Consider the following 14,262-nt stretch of genomic DNA (forward strand, 5'->3'; position numbering starts at 1 on the left):
GTTGGAGCGGGTCCAGAGGAGGGCCACGAAAATGATCAGGGGGATGGAACACCTCTCCTATGAAGAAAGGCTGAGAGAGTTGGGGTTGTTCAGCCTAGAGAAGAGAAGGCTTTGGGGAGACCTTATTGCAGCCTATCAGTCCTTAAAGGGGGCTTATAAAAAAGATGGCGGGAAACTTTTTAGCAGGGCCTGTTGCGACAGGACAAGGGGGAATGGCTATAAGCTAAAGGGGGGTAGATTTAGACTAGATAGAAGGAAGAAATTTTTTATGCTGAGGGTGGTGAAACACTGGCACAGGTTGCCCAGAGAGGTGGTGGATGCCCCATGCCTGGAACCATTCAAGGTCAGGTTGGGCGGGGCTCTGAGCAACCTGATCTAGTTGAAGATGTCCCTACCCACGGCAAGGGGGTTGGATTAGATGACCTTCAGAGGTCCCTTCCAACCCAAACTATTCTTTGATTCTATGTGTCTCACCAGCACACAGTGGAAGGGAAGGATCACCTCCCTCCACCTGCTGGCAACACTCTTCCTAATGCAGCCCAGGAAGCTTTTAGTTTTTGAGGCCACAAGGGTGCACTGCTGGCTCATAGTCAGCTTGGTGTCCACCAGGACCCCCAGGGACTTTTCTGCCAAGATGCTTTCCAGCCAGTTGGCCTCCAGCCTGTACTAGTACCTGGGGTTATTTTTCCCCCAGGTACAAGACTCCACATTTCCCCTTGTTGAACTCCACGAGGTTCCTGTCAGCCCATTTCTCTAGCCTGTCAAGGTCCTTCTGAATAGCAGCACAACCCTCTGATGTATAAACAACTCCTCCTATCTTCTGCAAGCTTGCTGATTGTGCACTCTGCCCCATGACCCAGATCATTAATGAAGGTTTTTAACAGCATAAGATACAATATTGATAGGGTACACCAATAGCAACTGGCCTCCAGCTAGGCTTCATGCCACTGATCACAACCCTTTGAGCACAACAGTTCAGCCAGTTCTTGATACACCTGCTCACCATCTACTTACATGGTCCATAATTCAGCAGTTTGGGAGGATGTTATGGGGGACAGTGTTAAAAGCCTTGCTAAAGCCAAGATAAACAACATCCACTGCTCTCCCCTCATCCACTGAGCCAGTCATCTAATTGTAGAAGGCTATCAGGTTGTCAGGCATCCTTTCCCCTGCATAAATCCATTCTAGCTAGTCCTAATCACCTTCTTGTTCCTGTTTGGAAATGGTTTCCAGGGTTATTTGCTCCATCACCTTCCCAGAGATCAAGGTGAGACTGACTGTCTTGTAGTTCACCCTATTCTTCTTGTCCTTCTTGAAGATAGGAAGCACATTTGCTTTCTTCCAGCCCTCATGAACCCTGCCCATTGCTATAACCTTTAAAATAATTGAGAACAGCTTCACAATGACATCAGCCAGCTCCTTCGCCAGTCATGGATGTGTCCAGTAGATCGGTGTATGTCCCATCTCTTTTAAGCATTTCTTAACTTGACCCTTCTCAACCAAGGGTTGATCTTCCTTGCTCTAGCCTTTCCCACTGGCCTCAGGGGCTTGCAGTTCCCAAAGGCTGGTCTTACCAGCCGAGACCAAGGCAAAGAAGACAGGGACTACGTCAGCCTTCTCCATGTCCTTTATCAGGAAGACTCCTGCCCAGTTTAGCAGCAGGCCCACATTTTCTCTAGTCTTCCTTTTGCAGCCAATATATCTGTGGAAGGCCTGTTGCCCTTCACAGCCCTTGCCAAGTTCAGCTACAGATGGCTTGGCTTCCCTGACCCCATCCCTGGACATTTGCACAGGGTCTCTATGTCCCTCACAGGTTACCGGTCCCTGCTTCCACCTCTTGAATGCTAACATCAGTCTTCCATACAGATTCTTCACGGTGGTGCATGGTAGGAGGATGAAAGGCAATGGGTACGAGTTGAAACAAGACAGGTTCAGCCTAGATAAAGCAAAAACCTTCCCCCGACCCTGTGCATGCTTTAAGTGGTAATATGTTTTTGTCTCTGTCCTGTTCACCTGTGGCACTTCTGCATGCTGACCAGGAAATGCAGCAGTTGGCAGAGATGTATAAGCACTTCTTAGACCACGTATTGTCACTTGATCAGCAGTGGAAACTGATTCCCAAGAGAACTTCTGTACTAGAGCAAGCATGCTGAGATACTCAGTACTTGCACCTACCACACCTGAATGGGGTACTCAGGCATTTGGATTTTGACTGACCTGTAACATAAGAGAACAGACTGACAATTTTTAATAGACCATTTTTTATTGAGAGTTAAGATCATGTCTCCCCATGGTGCGCAGAACGCACTATGAAAACAAAATACAGAAGACCGCTTTAGTAAATACACACTGGTTAAGCAACGCTACTTTTTGGCAAAGTGCTGTATTTTGTCGGTTTTCAGCTTGTGTTAAACTATTAAAAATAAGAGCCAGACATTCTTCCATATCAAAAGGACTGCTACAAATAAAGAAGTGGCTCTGGAGAGAAGCTGCCATATATGCATAGACTGACATACAGTATTAATCCTAACTGAAATGTCCCTTTTGAATCTTCAAGTTTGCTGTGTAGAAGGCACAGTTTAAAATGCAAATCTGTCTATTGACCAATACATATGAAAATACAGTTTCAGCAAGATTCATGAATATCAATCAGTATGAGACAGTGCAAGGCCTCCACTTTTACAAGAAAAAACACACACACACTTTAATACAATTCGAAAACCATATAAAAAGCCACATAGCTCGCTATTAAAACAGAAAACCAAAACAAATCTAATTGCCCAACAGTTCCAGGCACAAAACAGGGCTAGACCAACATAAATACGTAAAACAAATTAACAAAAAGCCATTGATGCAGTACTCTCTCACACAATAATATGGTTTCCAATATTAAAAATTGAGATGCACAGCTTTGTGCAACAAAACAGTTTATATCCTGAAAGATATAGGTTTTCATCACCAGAAAGTCATCTAGTAATGTAGTATAAAAAGATCAGTATCTCCCAATTCTAGGAGCAGTCTAAAGTTGCATTTACTTGCCTACTGAGAAGAACAGACCAAGGCTCTCATTGTAATGCCTGGGAGCCTTATACTCTCAACTTCATCTCCCCGTTAAAAGTTGAAGGATTACTCCTTCCAACACGGGGAGGTGGAGAACTCCATCTTCCTTCATTTCACTTTAAGAAAATTAAAGCTGAAGGAAAGCAGTTACTTTTATATAAAAAGAAAAATAAAGGAAAGCAAAGAATTTTCCTGAGCTAGAGAGTTGGCGGTGAGGAGAAGGAAGTTTAAGCTGGGCAAAAAGTTGGAGTGATAAAGGTAGATAATCTGAGGCTAGTAAGAGTATCAGTGAACAGACGAGAGATTGGTGAAGCTACAGCTATTTGCAGATAAACCAGAGTATTTGGACCACAAAAGAATTGTTGTATGGACATGGGCACATACTGCTGAGAAGAGCAGTAACAAAATCTCTGTTCTGGAAACACATGATGTGACCAATTTTGTTTTCTTTCACTGTCCATGTGAATTCAATGTGTCTTATACAAAAAAAAAAAAAAATTGTATGGACATGGGCACATACTGCTGAGAAGAGCAGTAACAAAATCTCTGTTCTGGAAACACATGATGTGACCAATTTTGTTTTCTTTCACTGTCCATGTGAATTCAATGTGTCTTATAAAAAAAAAAAAAAAAAGACTAGTGTATCCAGGAAAGCACCTCTTGCTTTTATACATTTAACAATTTGTCATCATCCCTTTGCAACAATCCCAACTAATCCCAGTGAAGCAGCACATCTGCAGTGAAACAGATTATAAATGTTGTTTCCTGTACACTAAGTATATGCCACAACAATTCTAGCTGCAGAATGTGCAACAGTACCACTACATCAAGGTTAATCCAAATTGTTGGTTTTTGCTTCAGTGAAATTGAAGCATTTGGCTGAATTTCAAATACTTCATAGGTCTGGAATAATTCACATTATTGATCCTGCCTAGTTTCAAAGACGACTCATACTAACTTCTGTATAAGGACTACTGGAAGACATGGTTGAATGTTAACACTTTAATGCCCTAGGCACTAAACACAAGGAAAAACAGTAAGTCACATTAAGCACCAACAGAAAGGGGGATAAACTTAGTTATATTTCCCCCCTTCTTTCAGTGCAGATTTCTGTTTCCTCACCTCTACAGCCATTTAATCTACTTCCTAGATTGATCTATCAGGGTTCGGCATGCCACGTGGCTGCTGTGTAATACACACTCTTTGTTAAACAGGTAAACTTTACTTTTTTTTTTTAAGTGCCTGCCAACTTCCAAAACATCTCACACAGTGTTCTTAAGAAAACTACTTGTTAGTTTTGAATGGCTTTTCTTTCCTGTTGGCCCACAGAATTGTATCCAGTCCTTCTGCCCCCAATGGGCTAGGAGAACAGCCACTGCCGATTTATCTCAATTTTTATACACCCTCTTATCACTGTGTTTAATTGTGTAAGACTGTTTTTCAGCATGCTCTTCTCCCTGCCACACACTGCCCTTCATTTCCAGTCACAATTAACTCAGACTTCATTTTCATAGAGAGAACGAGAGAAAATTAGGACAGCTTCTGATAAAACCTTCCTTCTAGCTACTTTTGAGCTACTCTCAATCTGTAAATATGAGACAATCTAACAGCAATTAGCAGCTCAGAAATAGCTATCCATCAGCCTGACTTCTTTAAAGAGCAGTCAGCTACTGATAGGATTAAAAGAATGGTTGATCCACCATCTTTTTCCTTTAACTAGACTAGAGATTAAATGAAATAGGGTAGGGGAAATACATCTTTCAAAGACAGAAAGAGAAAGAGCTAGAGAAAGGGAGTAAGAACTCGAACTGTGCCAAGTAACACCCAGTTCAGCTCTCTGGGTTCTGCGTCTGCACTTAACCCATAGGTCCACTTTTCCTTCCACTCCACTGTGAGGTACTACATCTGTAACACAGTGCCATATCATACTGCAACAATACTGGGGGGGACATTTAACCCTTTTCCGATACCCACATTAAGTACCCAACACACCTACACAGATTCCACTAACACAAGTAGGTTCTAGGCAATTTAGATTAGATGTCCTTCTTGTAACAGTTCGGCATAGCTATGTAATATCCACCGGCAGCTATAAAATTTCCATGTTAGAAAGTAATCATATATACTGAATATAGACAGACACACAAGCTGTCAAGTACTGGTCTTTAAAGCATACAGCTAACCTCAAATTTTCTAACTCCACTTTGATTAATGCAAAGTGTAACTGATTTCCATCTCAGTTAAGTTTCTTTAAAATACCAATTAAGAACCCATCTATACATCATAGTTTATAAAACAGCACACAAACTATCATACTGATAGGCTTCCAAGACATTGATATTTAACATCAATGTTTAGAACTTGCTGCAAGATGTTCAGAGATTTGTGTGTCATTTCAAGAGAATGCAACACTAGTTACAGTTGTGTTTGAAGGATTGATGACCAGCTTCAGATTGACCACACTTAACTATGCATGAAAACAAGAGCAACCTAAAAACAATTAGACCATAGATTAAAACCACGAGAGCCATCAGTAATTGAACTGACGCTGGCAAGGCTGGTGAACAAACAGTCTGTTGTGCTTGATTTGCCGAGAGTGGCAATCCCTGGTGAGGTTTTGGCGACGGAGACCGTTTTTGTTGAGATAGTGTCTTTCGTTATGTTCTTTTATCCAGTGGGTAGGATGAAAGCTCTTGGTTTTTTCCAGAAAAGTTGAACGAGTAGCAAGAGCTGTGACATAGCAGTGAACATGCTGTCCTGTTTCATTTCGGGCCTCCAGTCTAGAAACATAACAAGCAGGTATCAGTCATTACTGAGGTGCATTGGAAATACATGCAAACTATAGAGGGCAGGAGAACACAGACATCAACATCCAGCATTTCAAAAGTGCACCCTTAATCTACTGGACAGACATTTGGGCTGAGGCGAGGTCAAGCCAGTTTAGGAAAACCACATTGGTAAGTAACACGTAGTGCTCCTAACTCACTTTTAGTGTGAAGGCACCACAATAGCCTTTGGACTTTTGGCATATTATGCTATTGCGCCCTTCCTTCCTGACCCCGCCTCCCTAAGCCCAAGATGCAATATAAATCAGAAATATAAGGCAATGTGTGTCACACTGCTCCAGCTTTAGAAGACTTGAGTTATCCACTAGGCAAAGTTTGGTTTAAAAATCGTCTTGAGCATAGGTGGTTCAGCCTGAAAAACAGGAGCACACTAATGACAGTGTGTTTGGATTGCCAGCCACACAAATACATCCAAACAATGTTCATGCAGAGGAATGGGAAAGATAGACCAGTTGTGACACACAGAGGAAAACTTAGAAGGATTGTTCCTCAACCAGCCCTCTAGATTTTATGAGCAGAGTCAGCAGTTTTGGCAAACCCTTACTCCATCATGCACTAGTAAAAAACAAATCAGCAGCCTATGCAAGCAGGGACTGACATATTGAAAAAGGACTTCCCTACTTGACAGAACAATCACTGGTGTTTCCTGAAACTTCCAAAGTAAAGCTAAAAATAGCCTGGCAGTTTTAAAAGCAAAGCAAATTCCAAGTCTGAATGCCACAGCTGGTGTGAGACCAGTGGCACCAGAGTTGCTTGCCATCTCTGCCCCCGCCCAGGACCCAACGACTAGCTTTCAACTCAGTGGTGCCCAGGAAAGATGTCTGCAAGACCAGGAGCTTGCTCAGGCATGAGCAAGAGGTCTCTTGGGAAGTCTGTTTTTCAGCACTAGCATGACTCTATAATAAAGTCTCTTCTGGAAGAGTTTAATTTGCATTTATTAGAACTAGTGTGGCCAGCAGGAGTAGGGAAGTGATTGTGCCCCTGTACTCGGCACTGGTGAGGCCGCACCTCGAATACTGTGTTCAGTTTTGGGCCCCTCACTACAAGAAGGACGTCGAGGTGCTGGAGCGTGTCCAGAGAAGGGCAACGAGGCTGGTGAGGGGTCTGGAGAACAAGTCTTATGAGGAGCAGCTGAGGGAACTGGGGTTGTTTAGCCTGGAGAAAAGGAGGCTGAGGGGAGACCTCATCGCTCTCTACAACTACCTGAAAGGACGTTGTAGCGAGGTGGGTGTTGGTCTTTTCTCCGAAGTAACAAGTGATAGGACGAGAGGAAATGGCCTCAAGTTGCGGCAGGGGAGGTTTAGATTGGATGTAAGGAAAAATTTCTTTACTGAAAGAGTGGTGAAACATTGGACCAGGCTGCCCAGGGAAGTGGTGGAGTCCCCATCCCTGGAGGTATTTAAAAGACATGTAGATGAGGCGCTTAGGGACATGGTTTAGTGGGCATGGTGGTGTTGGGTTGACGGTTGGACTCGATGACCTTAGAGGTCTTTTCCAACCTCAATGATTCTATGATTCTATTGTATGATGTCTCTGTAGACAAGTCTGGTCTGCCATGCCCATGGTACACCCTTGTAGCCTTGCTCTTGGGGGGGCTGCAGGTGCCTGCACAGAAGTGAGCTCTTCTGCCTCCCCCGACTTCACACTGGAGCAAAATATTCCCTGTCAGCAAGGGAATACTCCTCCCTTCTACTTTCTTTTAAATATCCAAATCCACTTGCTTTTGGCTCCTTCGCTAGCTTGAGATGACTGACTGAAGCCTACAGACTCCAGAATAGCCATGTGTGACATGCTCGTTTTCCCCTGTTCATTAACTGGATATTGTCCTAAACCTAGCACTTGAAATACAAAGCAAGAAACAAGTAAGATAGCACAAATCAATTCACAGTGCCTTGTAAACATTTTTCTCTGCGGATTACACCAGTTTAATTCACATGAGGGTGCCTGCAAATATTGGGCTACTGTCTTCTATGCAGGGCAATCCCTTAACATTCAACAGTGCTGGAGGCAGAACTCCAAATGAAGTCTTACAGGGGAAAACTGTAAGGAGCTAGGAAGCCACACCATGTTGTGTTACTAGAACCTGTATTTCCTAAGCATGCCCTCACTGCATGTCATTAGCTAGAGAAGGGCATCAACTGCTAATACAGAGCGTTGTGGTTTGTAATGGAAAAATATGACTAACCTGACAAACAGGGGGAAGTTTATATGACATCCTTTTGCTTTGAAAGGAATTTAAAAGGAGCAAATAGATTTCTTCCACAAAAGGAGAAAAAAACAGTTTAAATTGCTGACTGAAGATATTAAAGCTTTTTCCCCTCTTATCAAATACACTTCCAGCAGTGGTTTGCAAACCAATACTTTTCTATTTGTCACCTTGAAGTGAAACTAGGATAGCAGAGGTGGTTTGAATTAGCTAGAAGGCCCCATACTCTTTTAATACGGCATTTCGGTATCTTAGTAGTTCTCTTTGGTAGCCTGGCACTAGTGAGCTCCAGGCACCGAAAGAACAGGGCTTATGAGCCTCCATCAATGTTGTCAAAATGTCATTTTAGAGGGGCTGTGTCTAAAGCCAGACCGCTGCTACATATATTCACTGCTGTGTCCCCAGCATCTATTTTGCTAGAAAGCAAAAGTGTCCTGCTAGTTGTGCTATAGAGCCAGACCTCACAAGAAACATTAAGGTATTCAGACCCCGCCCCAATTAATATTTAAGTAATTTTTCTGCACTTAGCATTTTGCCTGTTAAAGCAGATGTAGTTAGGCTTGATCAAGTAACATCATTTGGCACAAAGGTTAGTCCTGAAACCAGTATTGTTTTGGCAGACAAGGCTCTAGAGGAAGCAGTGTTGCTAGCAGCCTGATCAAACAAAAAGCACTGTCCCAAAACAGTAGTACTTACTGTGCCAGTGTGCCTTAAGCAGCTTTTCTTGGCCCTACAATGTTAAATGGCCAACCATTAAACCACTAGACACTTCAAAACAGCTTTTGAAACTTACTGCATTATCAGTGTAATTGATTTTCCCAGTTTCTGTAGTCTACCTCAGCTTTAGACTTAATTCTACTCCCAGTTCTGCCACCCAAAATAACTCTTATACAAAAGTCTAGATCCTCTGACGAAGCAACAGCACAGAGTTCAGTGTGGAAAAAAACTTAATTGCACACCACTCGAGGATCATCACACCTTTAGCTTCCCAACACATTAAAGCAGCTTAACTGTACCACATAGCATAACACAGGATTCTTCTAGAGAAGAATTTATACCAATATGCCTTGTTCACAAGTCACAGAGAAGTCAGACACTGACTTTGTGTGTTACTAATTCCTTCAGACCCTCCTTTTAAGAGGTGCTATGTGCTCATAGCTTCCCTCCCCCCGATTTAAGTTAAGCTAGACCCTTGATGCTTAACATCACAAACTGCCCTCCCCAAATATTTATACAAGTCTCCTGTTCTCCAAGATTAATGGTATCGGCACTATACTTCAATATTATCGGCACTATACTTCAATATTATACAGCAGCATGACATCTCAAGTCACCCATTTCTTTGAAGTAAGAACTTTAAATATGGCAAGGAAGTGATCAGAAAGGTCAATGGGCATCTACCTACAGCAACTCTACCACTACACTCATTTTTTCCTGTGTAACAAAGCTTACTATACTGTGATTTTTTTTTTCTTTCCATTTTCAATTGTCTCTAAGCATAGGCACCAGATTGGAGGAAAAGTCACTCTTTGCTATTAACCAGGATTCATGAAACACCCAATTATTTCCAAATCAATGAACACATGGGCAAGTGTGGAGTCACAATGGTAGAAATACTCTATTTGTATACGTCTATGTATACTATACTTGTATAGCTGTATATACTGGACAGTTACCATCAAAGCAGCAGTGCATGGCAAACATGCATCTGCAGTAACTCCACATGGCTGGATCTTTAGGACTGCAAAAATCAAACAAGGTAACTTCTACTTTTAGCAAGGTAAGAAGTTTGCAGCACTATTTTTTACCTTGAAGGGAGTAAGTTTTGTGGAATATTTCAGTTTGCTTTTTTTCCACAAGCCACCTGTGGAAAAATTTAATCCTGTCCTAATCTATCACTACCTTGAGGAACAAAAAATACCAAAAGGGACTTCCCTGTAGGGATAATTAAAGTAATATTTTTTCATCTCACAAGGTGACTAAAAGGGTACTGACTAACAGTTATGAAAAATACACATAGCTCTGGAGGGGGCAAAGTGCTTTCAAATCTACGTTATCAGCTATATGGGTAGCTGCCACCAGTTTCAACAGGACCGGAGCGTATTCTGCAAGGGAACAATTAGGCTCCATAAATATTCATTGCAGTGTCAAAATAGCATACCCCAACTGTTTCCTGACACAGTCATCTTGTATAACATTTTTCTAAGCAGGCAGGCAGCCCTGACCACCCTACCCACCTTGTGTAGTATTCATGCTTTATTCACTTGCTGAAATAAGCTGGAAAATTCAGTATTAAGTGTCTAAGCTGATCAAGTAGAAACCAGATATTTTCAGCAACAGAGCTCCTTGACAGGAGAAGTCAGACATACCTGGGACTACCTGGGCTGTGAAACTCCTCATCTCCACATCCAGACTCATTAAGGCCGTGACAGGTATTGTGGACAGCATACACAGACATGCTGGGATGCTCTATTAGGAGGTTCTCCATCGGACTGGTTTCCACTTTGATAGTGGCTAATCCACCTGCAGTAAAACATGGGGGAGGGGTGATAAACCAGCTCTCCTCCATGGGACATGACTCAAACTGGATGAAGCAAGACTCGCTGGCCTCTGGCAAGTGTTCCAAGGGAGACGGTAAACAAGAGAAGACAGGAGAGCCATCCACAGCCGATGCTTCAGTGATGTCTGCTTCCTCCACAGAGCAATTAGTGCAAGTGTCCGCTGTAGGTGGCCATTAGTCAGTAGAGAGGAACCCATGGACGCAACAAGGTTGCACGTAGCCAGAAACAGGATATCAAAAAACCAACAAAGAAACAGAAATAAACCCCTATCAGCACATATACAAATTTTTATTACTTTTTTTAAAAGCAAGGGGAGGGGAAAAGGGAGTTCCCTGATGAGCCATGCTAGACACGTAAAACAACTGTTATCAGTAAAGCAATACAATTGCTTAATAAATCAAACATATTTTATCTGTACAAGTGGTTCTGCTGAAGCCTGTGTCAGGCTTATAAATCTGACATCATTTTTCTCATCAGTTTACATAACATGTTTTGGTACATTTGTTTGGAAGACACCCTATGCTCTAATCCACACTGGTTTTGCTTAGGTAAAGTTTCTCCCAAGCTACTGGTTTCTAAGTAGAGCTTACGTTTGACAGACGTCTTACCTATAAAGTCAACCAGAATCCACTCGTCATCTTCTTTCTCACTGAACTCTGGCTCTTGGCTGGACAAGCTATTAATCTCTCCCATGAGCATGTTATTTAACCTCTGGAACATTACTAAGGCAGGAACAAGACTTTGGCTGGTAGATCTTTATATCCAAGGTTCAAGGCACAGCTCACACTGTACTAGAAGAGTGGCATAGACTTGAGATTAAAGTGCATAGATGCTTTATCAGCTTAGGTATGGGACATGCAGAGGCATGACTGGTAAACAGTTTACGTGAAACCTGCAAAAAAAAAAAATGATGACAGAGGTCTTAATGACAAAGCAATAGGTAACATCCCTAGGGAACAAATTAAAAACCCTCTCTTTAGTGCAGTCTGAGGCACCAGTGAACATTTCTCCCTAAGAGGAGAGGCAGCTTCACTGGCATTCACCATTCCCTCCCAGCTAGATACACACAGAAAAAGCCTAGGTCTCTAGGTCTCTCCTCAGAGCTGAGCATCTTCTTCCAGATCCTCCTCCCCGTGCAAAGGTCTGTTCAGCTGTCGGTCCCCACCTTCTCCTACAGGAGGAGACAACTTTTGCACAGAAGCCTTATGCCTATGCTCACTGAGGTGCTTCCCCAGCTCCCCATCTGTCTTCCTGGTCAGAGAGAGATGCAAAGGGCAAGCACAGATTTTTCTGCTCCAGATATCGTGCTGCCTCTGTTGACACAGCCACACATCTCTCCCAGAGACTCCTGCAAGGGCTCCCAGGGGTGCCCAAGGCAGCGTATCTTCTCTCTCCCATCACACACAGTTCAGGGCCACTGCTTACAAGTTAACACAGTGGGAAGGCACATCCCCTCTTCAGGTTCAAAGTGCACTACATAGTTACCGGTGGGATCATTTTCACAGCGAGTGCCCAACTAGTCATGTACGGTAAGTCTAAGTAACAAGGAAAAGTAACTTGTATACTTAATTAAAATCAATGTTTATTTCTCAATATGCTTCCCTAAATCTACATGTAATTAGTCACTATAAACCTGAACTCTACATTTGGCAGTTAAGATGAAAAAATCCCATTACTACCGAGAAGCTGAATGTTCAAGCACCTCAGATCAGCATGCTTGCAGCCTTTGAATATTTATGTATGAGCCAATAAAGACAATAGAAGCCATTAAAGAAGCTGAATAAGTAAAGACTATATATGAAAAATATTCACCGATTTAACTACAAGTTAATTCAAATATTACTATGGTGAAATTATCACAGAATGTCAGAATTATTACAGATTAAATACCTGTTTAATAATTAAATAGGGAAGAAGATACACATGTAAGAGGGTATGAGTGTCTGCATTCAGAAAGAGAAAGGGACTAAAGACACACTACACTAGACAAACCCGGCCATTAAAAGAAGATACAACTCATAAAGAATATTATTTAAGGTCAGTATACCCAGCTTCATCCTATAACTCTCAGACCACACTAAAGGGTCATTTTGGCCTCCTATGTCATCCTACCCCAGGACACCGGACCCCATCACCTACTTGTTCAATGCAAGGACAAGCACCTGCTCCACAGAATGCTGCTCCTATAGACATTTATGCAGCTACCTCCTTATTCAAACAGCACAAAAGGATAGGATTAGAATTTAAAGTAGTCTTCAGAAGCAATATGAAAAGGTACAGTGTAACTCAAGAAGATATGCACTCTAGTTCTTCGACAGGAACTATCAGCTGCAAGAAAATACAAGACAAGGAACAAGCGGCTCAGCTGCAGTAGTGACAAGAGGCTGGTTTTTAGGACCATACTTGAAAATGAAACATCTAGGCTCTAAGAGAGCTACAAGAATGATCAGAAGTCTAAAGAAAAGTGATAAAATTTTAAAAATGGAAAGGCTTAACAGAGAAAAGGAAAAAATGACAACAGTAGTCAATTATGTGAAGAAAGAGGCAAACATTTATTCCCTTCTTCTACATTCACAGCAAGCAGAAGTGGCTTTTAACTGCAGTAAAGTTCAATTTTCAGTGGCTACTAGCAGGAAACACGTTTAACCATTAAGGTCGCTAAGCCCTGGTTGAGTTACCTAAGGAAACGCCAAGTGCCCACAGCGTTCCTAAGCATCTTCTTGAGAAGGTTTGAGTGCTTCAATTATAGACAGAGCTTGCTACAGATAAGGAAATGGACTCTAAGTGAAAGCTTGAAGTCTGTAGCTTTCCAGTTATCTTCCACATCCACCCCTAACCCTCTTTTGGCACAAGGCCTAGGAACAAAAGAGTTCATTTTTTCTTTAGGCTAACTAGCAAGCCACAGCATAATTGCTGTTCAGCACTGTCTTTCTCCATACTCCCACTGCCACACGCATGTGCTGCCCCTTTCCTAAATTGAGGCTGGAAGTACCTTCAGGCAAGGGCTGTCTTTTTGTTTTGCGCATGGAGTGGAGCAAGATGAGAGCTCACACGCCTATATTACGGCTTCATAGGCATCACAGCAACATCAAATAATTAACCTCTAACAAGGAAAAGGGAGATCACTGTTCCTGAGAACATAAGCTAAAGAAACTACAGCTTTTGACCCATAAATGTCTTTCTGTAGATCAAAAGCAGGTTGTCCCATTTTCCCCTTCCCCAAGGAGGATCCAAAAAACCATCTGAATCATTTAGAAACCAGTTGATGTTTTGACATCCTTTCGGACGAGTGCCTCTGAAACCGCCACACTTGCGTGCTATTGTGCAAGTCAGATGGGGACCAAGAAGCGACACTGTTACCACAGACCATCATTAGGGGAGGCAAACGAGGCAGAGGCTGAAAGAGAGGTACTCTAGTTCTCAAGACACTATCAGCCGCGAGAAAAGACAAGACTAAGAACAGCTGGCTCAGCTACAGTAGTGATAAAAAGGCTGTTGCAGATAACACATCCAATGCATGCCAACAATATTGTATTGTTGCATTAAAAAAACCCTTTTTTTTTCTTTTTTTTCCTCCTATCCTAGCAGG

At 42.4% G+C, this 14,262-nt stretch overlaps 1 protein-coding gene across 2 annotated transcripts; it reads right to left on the reverse strand.

The window, feature by feature from the left end:
* Positions 1 to 3,568: 3,568 nt before the first annotated feature.
* Positions 3,569 to 11,567, reverse strand: TP53INP1 (tumor protein p53 inducible nuclear protein 1). Of its 2 annotated transcripts, XM_009275475.2 has the most exons (4): positions 11,282 to 11,560; positions 10,482 to 10,833; positions 8,809 to 8,842; positions 5,724 to 5,840 (listed from the first exon to the last, which is right to left on the reverse strand). In XM_009275475.2, the coding sequence occupies exons 1-4, from the start codon at positions 11,391 to 11,393 to the stop codon at positions 5,823 to 5,825; spliced, it is 516 nt and encodes a 171-aa protein (XP_009273750.1). In that variant the 5' UTR covers positions 11,394 to 11,560; the 3' UTR covers positions 5,724 to 5,822. The 2 variants fall into 2 exon arrangements, with proteins under 2 accessions (XP_009273749.1, XP_009273750.1); XM_009275474.2 differs by lacking the exon at positions 8,809 to 8,842 and having other exon boundaries at positions 3,569 to 5,840; positions 11,282 to 11,567.
* Positions 11,568 to 14,262: the final 2,695 nt, after the last annotated feature.

This window comes from Aptenodytes forsteri, unplaced genomic scaffold (assembly GCF_000699145.1).
Source record: "Aptenodytes forsteri isolate BGI_AS27 unplaced genomic scaffold, ASM69914v1 Scaffold208, whole genome shotgun sequence".
Lineage (NCBI taxonomy): Eukaryota > Metazoa > Chordata > Aves > Sphenisciformes > Spheniscidae > Aptenodytes > Aptenodytes forsteri.

Coding starts and splice junctions, on each gene's coding strand:
- TP53INP1 (XM_009275474.2), bottom strand. CDS start 11,393: ATGTTCCAGAGGTTAAATAACATGCTCATGGGAGAGATTAATAGCTTG. Junction 10,834..11,281: donor GATTCTGGTTGACTTTATAG/GTAAGACGTCTG, acceptor GGCCACCTACAG/CGGACACTTGCACTAATTGC. Junction 5,841..10,481: donor CACAGCCCAGGTAGTCCCAG/GTATGTCTGACT, acceptor TTATGTTTCTAG/ACTGGAGGCCCGAAATGAAA.